Raw genomic sequence first — 16,390 nt, 5'->3', positions numbered from 1 at the left:
GCCATAGATGGGTAGACTAAAGCAGGTGATTTTCTTTTACCCTTATCTCACCAAACACCTCTCTCCAAGCACTAAATGGTGCCGCCCGCTCCAACACTCTTTCTTCTCCCCTCCCCAGTTCCCAAGGCAGAGAACGAAGTCCCATCCCCGGCCTCCTCCCACCATAGCAGCAACCAGCCGGCCTCGCTGACGGAGGAGAAGCGGACGCCGCAGGGCAGCCAGAACTCCCTCAACACGGTCAGCTCGGGCAGCGGCAGCACCAGCGGCATCGGCAGCGGCGGCGGCGGCGGCAGCGGCGTGGTCAGCGCCGTGGTGCAGCCCTACGACGTGGAGATCCGCCGCGGCGAGAACGAGGGCTTCGGCTTCGTCATCGTCTCGTCGGTGAGCAGGCCCGAGGCGGGCACGACGTTCGGTGAGTCCTGAGGGGTTCTGGCTGCACCTCCAGGGAGACGCGGGCTTTGCGGCCCAAGGAGGAGGGTGGGGATCTGTTTAATTAAAAGTCATGAGCGTGCCCTGGTTTATGTGATTAATAGCAAAATCAGAGGCGAAGACTCGGTAGGTGTTTGCCTCCTGGGTGTTCAGCAGTGAGTTGAGAAAAGCGAAATAAGACATCCCAACCTGAAGAGCTAAAAGGCCACCAATGGCAGTTCCTGTTGCTCACTTTCTGGGAGAGCCTCTCGGGAGTTTGCTCTCAGAGGAGCAGCTGGGGATCCTCCCAGTGATGCTGTTTGCCAGTGCAGAAATGTAGCAGGTGGAATGAAATATGTCTCGTGACGGTGGAATCAAGCCAGTTGATTTAAAAGCAGTAATGCTTAAACTGATTAACTTCTCTTTGGCAATCAGGGTTATTCTGATCATCATTATGTTGTGAGCATGCTGATAACTGGAAAGTTTTAATTAATACTGCTTGCTGGTGAGACGTAAAATGGGGAATACTGTTAAAAGAACAGGATGTTTCTTTTACCCATTTGGCCTCTTCCCAAATGCATTTCTTCAGAGTAGGAAGAAATTAAGTTTAAGTTATGTCACATGTAATATCCTGACCTAATAGAGGTGGTCATGGTTTCTGTCTCAAGACAGTCTTTCTGCTAGGCAGATACCCATTTCCAGGGGTTGCTTCAGAGGAGATGTACATAAGCTGGTTTTGCAAATATGCCCAGAACAGCCTCTTCTCAAGCACAAGTGTCACTGCAAGGAGGAAACCAGTCAGAGATGCTATTTTCTTCCCTTTCCATCTCCTCCAAAAGGCCAGAGGCAGCATGCACTTGTACTTTCTAAAGGAAGGTGTTCCCTTAGTCTGTGGCACATGGTAGGGGTGCAGGGAAAGGAAGGACAGAGCATTGCCTTGTCCATCTTCACAGTACCTCCCACAGCAGTGTTGTGGTTTGCAGAGAAAATGCATTGCAGGCTCCCTGTGCAACTGGAGTGCTCCTGGGGCAGGCAGGTGCAGGAAGTGGCCTTTCCATCATTCTCCTAGGCTTTGTTTTCTGACGTTTCTTGCCATTGACTATTAGTGACACCCTTAGTAATACATCAAGGGAGCACCACCACCTTTGCTGGTACTGATGTAGAATGGGCCATTGCTAGCACTGTTCTGGGCAGTCTGGCAGAGATTTCTAGGGGGAACTATGTAGTATAAAACTAGTGCATTGAGTTCTGTCAGTTCTCAGATTCTAGCTCTCTCACACTGTCCTTGCTGCTGGAAACTGCTCTTCCAAGATAGGTGTTTTGGTGCCAGGACACAATGGTATAATGTAAAACAGATTAAACTGAACACAGTCTAGAACAGAGGGCATGCTTTTATCTTCTGAACGGATTTGCAAACGTGTGTAAATAACTTTTACTGTATGAAGATTATGCTGTAACTCTTCTCTGCAGAGAAACCTTGACCTGAGGTTGTTCAAAGTTGTGTTTGCTTTAGCCCAAAATTCTTGCTAACTGGAAGTTTTCTGTGCAGGGCCTCCCAAGGAGATCTGTTGATCTGTGACTGTTTTTCCTTTAATTTTTTCAAGTATATTCTGTTTTTTCCTAACACTCCGCATGAGATATGTTCCCTCTGCTGTCTGGTGCTTGCTCTGGACCTGCTTTGTAGTTTTTTTCTTTCATGGGTAGTATTTAGAGATGGGCCAAACTGGTTCTAAAATTCACCTTTGTCACTTTGGTGTGGGCTTCTTTCATCTGTGTTTAGTGGATTGGATAGAGTAGAAACTCACATCCTCAAAACAGGATAAACTGCAAACTGGATGGGGCTTTGTATTACCAGAGAGACTTTCTGACATCATGGTAAAATTAAAGAAAAAAAATCTCCCTCGTGTTTGTAACTAATACAACTAATATTAACACTTTCTGCCAGTTTTCATCACATCTTTCCAACCTCACATATCCTTGTCTTAGCCTTTTCTTCTTTATGGTCTTTCTAGTGTTGTCATGTGTGTGTATCTCTAAAACTACTAATCAAATGAAGACTACAGCAGAGATGGGAAAGTGCATCTTGAGGGTGAATGTATTGTGGATGCAAAGTGTGAGATGACCATGTGCTGTGTGCCCCAAGGCCTCTTGCCCACATAGAGGAGCTGTAGAAAAGCTCACTGGATTTATCTGAGTGATGCTGTGTATCCCTTGTGTCCCAATTCTGCATGTTATGAACAACCCAGTGTTTTTGAAACAAAACAACTGCATGGAACAGGAGGAGAATTTTGTCTCCAGAACACATTCATCCTAAAGTGCTCTCACCCTGTGTGTTAGACATCTCAATGTTTTTGTGTGTGGTTTTAGAGGTATTTTAATGAGGAGAACCTTTCTTTGTTCCCACCTGGTGCCATCTAAGATCATAAAAGAGGAAGGGTTAGTAGAGGCTGAGGTGGGTGCCAGCACCAAACAGGTTACCTTTGTCAGTCTTGGCCCATCTGTAGTGGTCCTGTGCCTTCCCTGGTAGTACCTTTATTCACAATGGAAGAAAAACGTTTCATGTTGCTTCCCCATGCAGCGCTGGTAGAGTGGGTCTGTGTGGTAGATAGGGAGCCACGCTCCCTCCTAGGCCTAGAATGATTTTATCTTTCTAAATTGAGAAAGAACAAAACATTGGCAGAATCTTGAACAGCAGTTGGCTTAGAGAAGGACTAGAGAGGCTGACACTGATGTAATCTTGAAGGAGAAAAGTTGAGTTTTCTATAAACAGTTTCAATTTTTTTCTTCAAAAGCAAAAACAGATTTGGGTTATGATGGAGCTGCTAAGTGCAGTTGTAGTCAATAAAAATTGCACCATTTATTAACAGAAATCCACTTGGGGGGAGTTTTGAGGGATTAACAAAACACCTTTTTGTGGTGGAAGTAGTGTTGTGCACTCAACTAGTTGATTGCCAATGTTTTGAACACTGGCAGCAAAGCTATCCTATAATAACTTTTGCTTGATGCATTAATTAATTAACCCTTAACCTTCTCTTTCCCTTTTCAACCCTTTTTTTCCTTTTCCCCTTCACCATATTCCCACATACGTAAACAATAAAAAAAAAACCAAAACCAAAACCAAACCAAAACAAAAAAACACAACCCCCAAACCAATACAAAAGCGGGAAATGCATGTGTGGCCATGCCTCACAAAATAGGTCGGATAATTGAAGGGAGCCCCGCCGACCGCTGCGGAAAGCTGAAAGTCGGCGACCGGATCTTGGCCGTCAATGGGTGCTCCATCACCAACAAGTCGCACTCAGACATCGTCAACCTCATTAAGGAAGCGGGAAACACCGTCACCCTGCGCATCATTCCAGGAGATGGTAAAGTATCTGTTTCCTGCTCTCTTGCCTCACCCTCTTCTTGGTTCTGTTCCCCGGGCTTTTTCTGTCACTTGCAGCTGCAAAGCCGCAGAGGGGTCAGTTTCTGCTCCCACTTTGGGAGTTAGCAGTGAGGGAGGTTGTGAGTCTCCCGTAGCTTTATTTTTTCTTTCTTTTTGTAGAGATGGTTGGTTTTTAACAGGGAGGTGCTGATTCAGCGCTACAAAATAAGAATATTTCATTCCAAGCATCTGCTTAAAATGATCTTCCATAAATTTGATGGATCTCTCGATACACTTTGGTTTGATACTTAGCTTAATAATGCAGCTTTAGAATATTTGGGAATCACTTGTTAGGATGTGTGATTCCTGAAGCTTTGTATAGTCACAAGCAGGCTATAGAGTAAGGAGATCACAGAAAGAGATAAACACTTTGACATGTTTTAAGCTGTTTCAAAAGCAGATTTGTTTTTATTCTGGGTAAGTTGCTTTGGGAGCAAGCTCAGTACATTTTTAAATGACTGCTTAAATGGGAATGGTTCTGAAGTTGCATTTTAAGAGTTACCCTAGACAGGATCTCACTGTTTCAGATGAGAGGGAACATGCAGGTTTCCTAATAATAAGTTGACACTTGCTGCTGATTTCAGGTCACCGAAGTATTTAATAAAAAATAAGGATCTGTGTTATGTATCAGTTCCTTTAAATTAATCCCTGACTTGATCCCCAGATAGGAACTGATCAGAAACCTGGTAAAGTATCTGCAGCAGAACTAAAATTGCTGTGGTTCTGAATTCTGAGTATTTTCTTTGTTTATTGTGCTTCTCTACCCTGGATGGTTTCAAAGTGAGAGCTTGTTGGGCAGAAAACTTTCCACATTGCTCCCCATGGACCAGGATGAGAAATGATCTGGTTATAAATTATTTCTGTTTAGGGTGATCTGTTCTGCACAAAAGCTTTATTTTCCTGCTGTCTAGTGGGTACCAGGTCAAATGCTATATAATCCTTTGCTGCTTGTAGGAAATAGGGTGTTCATGAATAATAAAATGGCTGTGAATCAAGCTAACATCTGAGCTGGCCTGTGCATGCCTGTTTTGGAAGATAAACTGAGAGAGGAATTGTTCATTACCTGTATTTTAGCCTCTGTTGAAAAGGAAGGTGAATATTTAAGTAAATAAAGTGCTTATTTTCTAAAAAAGCAAAACCATCTGAGAACTAAGCAACTTCTGAATGATTTAAGAATTTTTTAAGAGTATAACCTCCTGACATAAATGCTGAGCCGGTCTTGCTCATGCAATTATGTGTCCCAGATATCATGTAAATTGCTTAGGTTAGGGAAACACGTACCTGTGATTAACATCACGTATTCCTGGAGGAGATGGAAAGCTGTTCTTTAGGGAAGGAATCAACTCTGCTTTCATAGCAATTCAGGCTTTAAGTCTTTTTATTTACTGTCACTTTGAAATTCCAAGTCAGATCGCCAACTTTGCATAGTATTACCTGCATTTATTTTCCAAAAGACAGTAAGACCCAACACTCTCAAAATCTCTGACGGGTTTGCTCTAAAACCCCATGAGATACAAGAAATCTGTCTCAGTTTTGTTTTCTTTTTGATGTCTTTGTATGCTCTTCTTGATTTGTTGTTTTCTTTTGTTTCTTTTTGAGTGCTTTTTTGGCAAATATAAATGGTCTGTGTGCTTCAAGGAGGGGGGAGCGTAAATCAGAAGCCACTCATCAGATAAATATGAAACTGAGGTGCATCACAAGACTCACAATAAACTCACACTGCTAATCTCTTCTAACATTATTAAAAACACCAAGGGTTTTTGCTTTGTAATAAGTCTTGCACAAGCTAATTGGCACAGATGACTGCAGGATTGTATTTACAATGAAATGATGATGCTTTACAACACTTACAGCAGATTCAAGGATACAGAATGCTGGAACAGGACAAACTTAGATTAGGCATATAATTGGTGACAGAGAGTTTTAGGGCAGAGCAGGGCAAGGAATCAATGAAATATATAGGGTTTGGAACACGCAATTATAATTGTACTAAAGATAATTTTTACTGTATTCTGTTCCTGTTTGCATGGTGACTGGCATGCATCCTGAAGCAGTGTCTAAAACACTGGCAAAATTATGCACAACTCCTGACTCATGGGAGAGGGTGGGCTAAAGATAGATGCAGTACAGTGGTGTGAAGATACATCTGTACCAAAGATGTGTTGTTGCTCTGCTTGGTATTATTAGTGTGACCTACTAAAGGGTAGGAATCTTGCATTCTCTTTGAAGCCCATCTTCATCTGATCTCCAAATATTTGTGGAAGATTTCAGAGGCTTTTGTTCTGGATGAATACATAACACTTAACCATGTTTTGGGGCTTTCTGATGTAGGAGACAGATTTTGACATCAAGGTGTCTTTACAAAATAAACAGAATTATTTCTTAAACCCCAACAGTGTAGCTACATGTAGGGACATCTTCTGACACAAGCCAGCTGTCAGTGGTACATCATCACAAGGGTGTGGTTTGGTCATGCCTACACTGAGAGGTGCAGGCAGACCCAGGAGCCTCTCTTGCTTTCTGAGCTGCTGGACACGAGCCAGCTCTGGTCTGGAAGATGTTTCAGCTCCATATGCCGAGGGTTTGGGCATGTTAACTTGGGCACAGCACTGCAGGCAAAGGAGCTGTGTTCTTGTTGCACCCATCTGTTTAGGTTGTTCTTCTTTTTATCTGTCCCTTCTCCTGAATTTCCCTCAACATGCAAATAGCTACAGGAAGGAAAAGGCTTCCCCTTATCTAGACTTCTCCAGAAGTCTTCTCCAGAATTAATATCAATCCATGAAGTAATGAAGTTAAACTCCCAGGATCCACCACATCTTAATTCAGGCAAAAACCCTCCCATTGCTGCAATTTTGTATTGCAGCTGGACTCTGTTTAATAATGTCAGATTTCTCCGTAGCCAGTAAAATGAATTAGTGGATGCCTGTACCTCGAGAGGCAAACAAGGGCAGGTTAGAAGGCCTTGTAATCTTATGTTGGAGACCCAGAGGTTTTCATCCAATTTTTGTCACTGTTGTCTTAGTGGCTGTGTATTCAGTTTAGATTTTGGTCTTGAAAGGTGGATCATGGTCAGTATTTTGTTGTTACTTGCAGTCTGTGGGTCTCTCCTGGGTACAGTGGGTGTAGACACAAAGAGGGAGTTTCCAGCATGCAGAATTGCTCTGCAAAGGAGCCTGCCACTGCAGTGGCTTTAGCTGGGAATGCCATGTCTGATGAGTGGGTGTTTCTGCTGACCCTGCCCATCATTCTCCAAGTGCAGCCAACAAAATTGTTGAGCATTTTGTGTGGTTAAGAACCATCAAGGTACCTGGAGTACCACCAAGACTTCTTCTGAAGTCAAACTCCCAGAGGAGAGGATGGGTGTTTACAGAAACTGCTGGCTTCTGGAGCAATTCAGCATTTGAAACTCTTCAGTACTAGTATCAGTTCAGAATTGGTACAATATATAGTTCTGGAAAATCTGTTGAGTTCAATACAGAAGAGTTCTGGGTCTGTGTTTCTAATACTCAGCTAATGGCATTGACATTACCTGAATTTTAGGCAGAATTTTAAGTGAATTTGGGGTTAACTCTGATCCCACTTAAGTCTGTGATGCAGCAGCAGAATGACAAGGGGAATATTCTGCCCTGCCATACTGTGAGGGACATCTACATAGCCACTTTTCAGTTGTTCCTATCTCAGTTGTGGGAAGCAGGAGACAGGACCTCTCCTTGGAGCCCCTTTCTTCATGCCTAAAGAAATCTGCAATTTGCATAGGCTGGTGCTGGGCTGAGAGCCCTTTGCCATGGCAGAAATTAAGCGTAGAAGTTACTCCTGCTCCCTGTATTCTCTCAGTGCACTCTTTTCTAAGTGTTACCCAGAGTTATTGATGCACTTCGTACCAATGGCTCCACGTTCCTGCTTTCAGTACTGAAGCAGCAGTGGGTTGTATTTCAAAGAAGGATTTCAGTAAATTTGAGTTTTAGCCACATTCAGTATCATCTTGTGAGGTATTGGATAAGAGCCACATCTCAATTCTACTGGAGATTGCAGTTTCTGATGGAAGAAGGACTGATAAACTTACAATCCCTGGAATAGTTATAGATACTATAAAATTAATCCACCCAACCGACAATATTTATAGACTTAATTGGTTGGAATTCATGTTTTTAGAGAAGAGACGAAACTTTGTTCAATCCTTCATCTATAAGTGAGTCTTCATAAATGTGTTTAATGGTCTGGGGGGGTTCTAATCCAGATGTCCTAATTTAATTTTTTTTCTCATTTTCCAGTTGAGTGTACAGTTTCATATACATACTTATTATATTAATTTGGGGAATTAAGAAATTTGATCGCATCTCCAGTTCTATAAAAACAATGTAATGTTGCTTTTCCATGAAATGCTTTTGCAAAACTCTTTTTTTCTTTCAGTGAATAGCCCATGGTCTTCCCTCATAATAAAAACAAAATCTATTTTGCAGAATCCTCCAATGCTACTTTATTGACCAATGCAGAAAAAATTGCTACAATCACAACCACACATACTCCTCAGCAAATACCACAGGAGACCAGGTCAGATTGTTTTCCTTGAGGAGGGCATCTCGACATGCTCTCTCTTCAGTTACTTCTTCATCATTTTCACGTCCCATGAGCTGTATTTTTCCTCTCTCCCTCTCATTCATTACAGCAGGAACAACACCAAACCAAAGCAGGAATCCCAGTTTGATTTCAAACCACCCCAAGCAGCACAGGTAAGGAGTACTTCTCTAATTGTTTTGCTTACCACAGACTCTTGTTTCCAATCTGCTTGAGGGCTGTGTTTAAATAGTCCCCTTGAAAATTCCCACTGAGAAGCTGCTCTCCCTCAGCCTGCTGAAAAGAAAGAGGAATTTGCTGATTAGTTTCTTAATATGTGTTGCTATTGTTTCAGCTGAGAAACATTCCCAACACATTCTCATCGAGACTTTGAGGGAGTAAAAATAAAGAAAAAAAGAGCTGACATTTTTAGGGCAGTAATAATTTTTGTGTTTGTTTATTGAATTGTCTGTTGTGAGGGGCCTCTCCGGAAAGTATTGTTGTGTGCAAATGATAAATTCAGAGAATAAAAAAGAGGAAAACTTAATAAGGGGCGATAGCAGGAGTGTTCCAGCTTGCAGAGATGGCATCTTATTAGAAAGATTATCTATCTCACTGTTAACCTTCCTTGCCACTGGCCATCCCAGAAGTAACGTCTTCCATTAGGGACTTCAAGACATCCCCATAATAGCATTTGAGAAAAACAATGCAAAGGCTTCTGAGCTTCTTGCAAAGGAATAAATGGTGTGGTAATGACACAAAAAGCCAGCACCATGGCACAGGCTCACCCCAGGTGCCATCAGACACTGCACTAAAGCTGGCACTGGAAGGGAGGTTGTCCTTGCCTTTAAAGGTTGGTAGAACCTTTAACCACCTTCCCAAAATATCCCCTCCTGCCCTGGGCACGGGAGGTGTTGTGTTACAGGAGTGCCCAAAAATGCACCACAGGACATGGCCAAGCCCACTCATTCCAACAGCCTTTCACCAACCACCACAACTCCAAATTGCAGAGTGGGGTCTGAGGAAGCAGCAATTCCTGGTCTGCGTGTGAAAATTCAACTGTTTTTCCATTTTTAATTATTGCCAACAAAACATTGCTTGAATAATTCCAACATGAGGGCGGAGCAGTATTTGACTTTCTGTTCAATTGGGCGTTTGCTGTCTTCTCTCCAGCAGGACCAAGACTTTTACACTGTTGAGCTAGAAAGAGGAGCCAAAGGGTTTGGCTTCAGCCTGCGAGGTGGCCGGGAGTACAACATGGACCTGTACGTGCTGCGGCTGGCTGAGGATGGGCCCGCTGAGAGATGTGGGAAAATGAGGGTATGCACAAACGGGCATCAACACCACCTTGCTTTGGAATAAGCTGACTCCCCTGCCTCTCCCTTCTGCTGTTCCAGCTAAAAGGGAAATTAAATGTGAACTGCAAGTGGTTTCTATTTACTTCTGCTGATGGCATCTGTCACCCTTGGTGCACAGTCTATAGCAGTGTGTATTCATTGGGAGACTTCACCCCCTTCTTCCAACACTGCTTTCCAAACTCTAGTACACGATCTTGTTTAAAGCCTAAGGGCACACGTAGCAGTGAAAATGGAACAGCCACAGTCTTTGGCTGCTAGTGGGCAGAAAGGAGACAGAACATGTCTATGGCCCATGAGTTACAAAATTATAATGTAGGATCTGATTAACGTTAATTATTAGCTTCAAGTATCAGCTAAATGACAAACATTATAACAATGGCATATGTTATAAAATGCCTACTGAAAAAAATAATTTGACAGGTTTTATGTAGTCCTTGGGCCTCTGTTAGAGAATACATTATAACTTTCCCAATACATCATTGTCTCCAGATATGTCAGGTGAAGGACATTTTCAAAATTCTTCTGCTAGGAGTAGTCCAGAATTTTTGCTGATGAAAATATGATGCAAAATCAGTGCTGCCCTGTAAAAGTCAGTGCTTTGATGAGCTCTTCCATGCCATGTTTTCTTCTCCTGATAAATTATTATATTTACAGAATCAGCTTTGCTGATTCATAGTAGGTATCTATATCCAAGTTATATATCTATATCAAACTATATCCAAGTTAGAAACAGACCTGAAAAAGCTCTGTGAACATTTCAGTTGGAGCAGACTGTGAAACAAGCAACCACTTTGACTGAAAACTTTATAAAAAATCAAAATTAAATAAAATAGCACCAGTTCTAGCACTGCACTTACTCTTGAGCAATGGAATAACTGCAAAGCGATTTTTCAGAACAGCAGAAAATCAAATATTTTGATACCTCAAGCTTTCTCCATCATCTTCATGTCTTCCACACTCCTACACAGTGGGCAGTCACTGGAAGGAGTTGGGCTTGTTTAGCTTCACCTGATGTATAGTTCTTCCAGCTTTGCTGTGGCCACTGTCTTGTGGCGTGCTGGTAGGGACCCTCGTGGGGACTTGTTTCTAATCACAGTCTCTTTATTACATTGGCAGATTGGTGATGAAATCTTAGAGATCAATGGAGAAACCACCAAGAACATGAAGCACGCTCGGGCCATCGAACTGATTAAAAATGGTGGCCGCAAGGTCCGCCTGTTTCTGAAACGTGGAGATGGCTCTGTCCCAGAATATGGTGGGTCAAACTATGAAAACATTCCTTTCTTCCCTGGCATCACTCCATGAATATTTGTCTCAAGATCTGAAGCGGGAATTCTTTTTTATTTTCCTTTCTCACCAGTGTCTTACCAACCTTTGCAACATATAATTGCCTCGCTTGTGCTGAATTTTCTACACATTTCATCCTTTGCTTGCTTCCATGGACTTGGGGCGCAGTGTAAGGCAAGATCATCATAGCAGTATTTTTTGGTGATCAGAGAGGAAAGCAAAACAAAACAAAACAAACCTTATTGTCTTGTCCAGCCAAAAAAGGAATGTCATTGAACTGTGCCAAACTGTTTCTCAGCGGCTGAATTGTTGTTTCGCATAGGTCTCTTCTTCTAATCAATGCAAAAACTGGGATCCCGAGTTGCTATTCTGAAGCAGTGATTTAATTTTTTTGATTAGGTTTTTCTCTTAGTTCCTGTCTGTATCCATAGACATGAATGCCGAGATGGCTTATGAGATTTTTGCCTTTCCTTAATATTTATGTAAATATTTATAAAGTTATTTGAGAAAAAGAAGGGGGGAAAAAAGCTTTACTGCAAAAATATATTGATTTGGCCTCCTGAGCCCTTTTCTCTCCCCTTAAACAGTCTGCTGGTTTCAACTAGTTTAATTGTAAGGTCTGAAAAGGTGAGGAGGTTATGAAAAGGTGCTCTCGTGTCTGTCTTGGGGGAAACAGTCAGTCCTCGTTTCTTACTAAGAATCACATTAGATTTCCTTTTCTTCCCCTGGAGGTTGGATTGCTGGGTGGCTTAACTTAGCACACTATTTAATATTATAATTATGTCTTATTTATTTGAGATAATTGTCAAATATTGTGCCCTCGATGGAGGGCTACTCCCAACCAAAGGTCTTTGAGGTTTCTATAGAAACTGATGATTGAAGGGATGTCCTTTATACTTTCCTCCCTGTATTTGGGTTATTTCTGTGTCAGTGAGTTCTGTGTTTATCATTCTCTCCATGCCCTAACACCAGAAACAAAACCCTTCTGCACAATTTATGAACTAGATTTTCTTTTCATTTACTGTACTATGTTTGAGAGTTTCTGCTCAGTCTACTCATTATTTAACTTAAAATGACCAATTCAGAGTTTAACCAACAAAAAATTGAAGTGTTTAATGATATGGAAGGGAAGTTGTGGGTTTACACTTCTGTAATATAAATAGCACACCAGAAGGTTCAATGATGGCACTGAAATTCTGTAATGTTCTTTCTACTTTTGTCCTTTCCTATACTCCTTTGGATGTACAGTACTGTATCATATGCTAGACTGCATAAATACCCTGTAAATTAAGTGCTTCACTTCTCAAAGCATATGTCTGTTGCACTGAGGATGGAAATCCATCACCAATTTTGTTTTGGCTAATGCTAACCACTAAACGTTTGCTCTCCAAGCAAGGATTTAATATACAGGGGTTGCACTACTGTAAAGAATATCCTTGTAACATTTGGGACTCCTTTCTCTCTGTTCTGTTCGCTGCAGTCGCAAATGGTTCCTCTAATAATGTTAAGTTCCAATATTTTTCTGACTTGATTGGAACGTGCTTCTCTATGAGGCTGTATATTTTTGTAATGAGTTTTGTACTTATTTTTAATGTTGTGGTCTCTGGTGGACTTTATTTTTCGTTGTTGTTTGATTGTTACTGTTTTTTCTATGACATTCTGTGTCGCTGTTCCAGCTGTCTTTTAGAATGGATGCTCTCGTTGTCTGGGTTATTGAATCACCTCTTAGATGTCTCTTTATGTCACAATAATAACAACTGCTGTCTTTGCAGCCTTATTTGGGTGAAGCCTAGACAATCTGACTGGAAAAATAAACTTTCTTTATTCTAAGATAAAATATGAAGATTTTTCTTTCTTTCATCTTTATTATAGGGAATCTAAATTTTCTACTTTTCTCTTTCTCTTTCTCTTACTTTTCTTGGTGCTGGGCTCTTCCTTCCTCAGCGATGATACCTCCTAATATCGCTGCATGTATGAGAAATGACAAGCTCGGGGAGTCTTGCTTCTACCTTATGGGCCATAATCAAACTACGGTTTGTAGCTAAAATCAATATTAGGTGTTTTTGTGCTGTGGCCTAATTCCCTCACATTGCTTTTCTGCTTCGCTATATTCTATATGTACAGCAATTCATCCTGAACACCCTGCGTCCCCCAAATTGTAAGTACACTCACCACAGGACATGTTTGAACCTCGCTTGTACCTTGTGTGAGAGGCAGGTTGCCACAAGCCACGTGCTTACAGCCACAGAAAAGCAGCGTGGTCCCATCACCAGCTGTGGCCTCAAAGTGCTCATAGAGCAAAACTGCCCACATGTGAGTTGCAACATGGGTTTCACTTGGAATCCACAAAATCACAATGCACACACAGACCCTCCCAAGCTCAGGAGTGGAAGTGCCATCAAATGGGAGACACTTGGCATGATGGCAGGAGGAATGTAGAGTGTTTGGCTTGCTGGGAGGGAAGGCAAAAAGGAGAAAAAGAGGAGAAAAAGAAAAAAATCTGTCCTCACAAGTGTTTGTGAGGGTTTTGAGTCATTGCCATCAGGGCATTCCACCTCAAGGTGGGTGTTGGGGTGCAAGTGTAAGGAGGTGGCTAATGCCAGCCAAGCTGCTACGAAGGAATTACTTTGAGAAAGAAGACATTAAGCAAATAAAAGCAGCACTTGCATTAAGGCAGCACAGCTACTTTAATGCTTTTCATGTTTGTAATGAATCATTCATAAACATCCGTTACAAATGACGAGAGTAATTGTAGCTTAGCTGCAGCACAGGCCTGGGGTTTAGTTTGGATGTTCTTTTTCTACTTCTGCTTTGCAGTTTGTCTTGCAGAGGCAGCTCAGCTGTATTTTACCTCAAATAGTACATGAAAAATAATGAACTGGAGATTAGATTTGAATCAAAGCCATCCTACATATTACAGTATCTTTCCATTGCTTTGATATGAAAAAATCATAACTACTGTCATCGTTGTTTGAATCATTGTGGCAAAACCAAAATCTGCCCTAGGACTTTACATAACATGGTACAACTAAGTGAGATTAAGCTATGCCTTAAATGAAATGGAAATGGCATGATTACAGTCTAATTCTCACAACTTCAAAATGTTATTTTGCAAGGTGAAAACTTAATAATCAATTCTATTTTCTGTACATTTTCTGCTATTTGAACCAAGGCCTCCCACACCTGGAAGGCAGTTCTTTATAATGTCTTAAAAGACAAAAATTGTTTCCTAAAGGCCCTCTTTATTGGAAGTTATTTAAAAAAAGCAGCCAACAACCTGAACTACAATGGTTTTTTTCCACTGGAAAGAACGTAGTATAACTGAAACATTATGAATTGGGCTTGGGGAGAAATGTAAAGTGCCCCATGCCCAGAAGAGCATAAAGATGATATCAGCTTGGACCAAATCATGGCTAACGATCAGAGCAACACCAGTACTAACCTGTAACTCTCGTTCACGGTTAAATTAACAAAAGCTTCGGTTAGCCTTCGCTGACTGCTTTAACAGTTGTTTGTTTTTGTCACTAATGAAGTCTGAAGAGTGCTAAGTGGTGTCACAGCACCACGGAAGGCATCAATACCAAACCCTTTGCTGTTATTTTCTTTCAGACCCCAGCAGTGACAGGAACAGTCCCGCCACAGGTTCACAAAATGTATCGGAAATGAAACCCGCGCCATCCGACCGACGGCAGCACCCATCATCGGAGTCCAGTTATCCACCAGACCTTCACAAATCATCACAACATGGGGACAAGCGGACTTACGTTAGAGACCTAAAAGGCAGCAGAGAGTTTAGCAGACATCCCAATGAGCACCACACTTGGAATGGGACTTCTAAAACCAACGACCACGTGCCAGGCAGGAAGACGGAGAGGTCGCCGGAGAGGAGGCACGAAAGGCAGCCAGAGAGGGCGGTGGTGAACGGGCAGAAGAGGAGGTCTCCTGAAAAGCGCAGGGAAGGCACAAGGAGCGCTGACAACACTTTGGAGAGGCGGGAGCGACTTGAGAGAAGGAGAGACCTCTCTCCTGAGAGGCGCAGAGAGCGGTCGCCCGGCCGCCGGCGGCGGTCACTGGAGAGACTCACGGAGCCCAGGAGGTCCCCTGAGAGGAGAAGAGAGAGCTCCCTTGACCGACGAGCCAAGTCGTCCGACCGGCGGAGGGAAAGGTCACCCGAGAGACGGCTCAGGGAGGAACGAGTTGGCCACCGGGAGAGGGAAGAGCCCGGCTGGAAGCATGAGCCAAGCCGCAGGCACCCGCCCGAGCAGCGCAGGCGGCCCTACAAGGAGTGCAGCACCGACCTCAGCATCTGAGGGGCTCCCCGGGGTCCCTGTCGCCTTCCCCACACCAAGGGAGCAGAGGAGAGAGTGAAACCAACCTGGCTTTTGCAGGCGACGAGGCGTCCGCCACCTGCTGATCCTACAAACCGTTTATGCAGATGAAATCTTAAAACAAAAAAAAAGCGTTGTGCCTGATGTATAATATTAAAGAAAGTATTTTTCAGTGTATTCTTTTTTTTTTTAATTACTTGCCAAATGTTGGTCCTAAAGGATTATAAAATTTTGTTTCTACATTCTTTGTAGATTTCTTAAAAATAATCCCTTTATTGGGCTACTTTCCCTCCTCCCCAATATAGTAAATGGGGGTAGCCAGTAATATAATATAGGCAAAGGATTTTATGACCAAGTTTGAATAATTTGATCCAGACTGTTCTCTAGTGACTCACTGCTACACTGTATGTAGAAAATTTTTTAAGGGTTGGGGGTGGGGAAGGAAGAAAATTGTTCATCTCAGTAGGAATGGAGCGCTCCTGCTGAAGGAATTAAAAAGGAAAGAGACAAATGTTCCTAAAATTGCAAGAACTGTTTGAAGAGACTACTATTTCAATGAAGGATATTTATAATAATAATAAATAATTAAAAAATAAAAAAAAGCAACCAAACCCACACAGCACAAGACGATTTACAATAAGTAATTTGTAGTTTGTTCCATGAACAGTTTATACTTTCAGGCCCCCTGGACAGGATGCGCAGAGGCAGAAGGACTGGTCACCACCATGCCTGTGTCATGCTAACGTGGACTGTTGAGCTCTCATTAGCCTCAGCAACATGTAACGATGACCTGTCACTAAGGCAGCAGCCCTGCTCATCTCCCAGCTGTATATGGACAGCAACCCCAGCATGCATGGTATTGTGTATCTGCTTGGAAGCAAGGGGCGGGATTGGGATTCTGGGACAAGGCACAATGAAGTGGGAGCACAGTCCCCCTGCTCGGAGTAGGTGTATTCCTTCTGCTCAGGCAAAACCAGTGGGCTTTAATTTTGCCAAATTCCAAAAGCTTTCAATTCTTCTTGCTCTGTATT

General features: G+C 42.4%; 1 protein-coding gene across 32 annotated transcripts in view; it reads left to right on the top strand.

Moving 5' to 3' along the window:
• MAGI1 (membrane associated guanylate kinase, WW and PDZ domain containing 1) overlaps positions 1-16,390 on the top strand; it is a 335,995-nt gene that overhangs the window by 318,482 nt on the left and 1,123 nt on the right. For 11 of the 32 annotated variants that reach the window (XM_064432958.1, XM_064432940.1, XM_064432956.1 and 8 more), the window contains 7 exons: positions 119-412; positions 3,570-3,773; positions 8,293-8,383; positions 8,499-8,562; positions 9,560-9,706; positions 10,861-10,999; positions 14,641-16,390. The exon at positions 14,641-16,390 is cut by the window's right edge and continues 1,123 nt beyond it. In XM_064432958.1, coding sequence (XP_064289028.1) covers positions 119-412; positions 3,570-3,773; positions 8,293-8,383; positions 8,499-8,562; positions 9,560-9,706; positions 10,861-10,999; positions 14,641-15,341 — 1,640 coding nt within the window. In that variant the 3' untranslated portion in view covers positions 15,342-16,390. Of the gene's footprint in view, positions 1-118; positions 413-3,569; positions 3,774-8,292; positions 8,384-8,498; positions 8,563-9,559; positions 9,707-10,860; positions 12,869-12,975; positions 13,065-14,640 lie in introns of those variants that run through there. The other 21 variants (XM_064432949.1, XM_064432966.1, XM_064432967.1 and 18 more) reach the window with 11 other exon arrangements.

Source organism: Passer domesticus, chromosome 9 (genome assembly GCF_036417665.1).
Source record: "Passer domesticus isolate bPasDom1 chromosome 9, bPasDom1.hap1, whole genome shotgun sequence".
Taxonomy (NCBI): domain Eukaryota; kingdom Metazoa; phylum Chordata; class Aves; order Passeriformes; family Passeridae; genus Passer; species Passer domesticus.
Note: the sequence above shows the minus strand (reverse complement) of the source record. Positions and strands in the feature narration are given on the sequence as shown.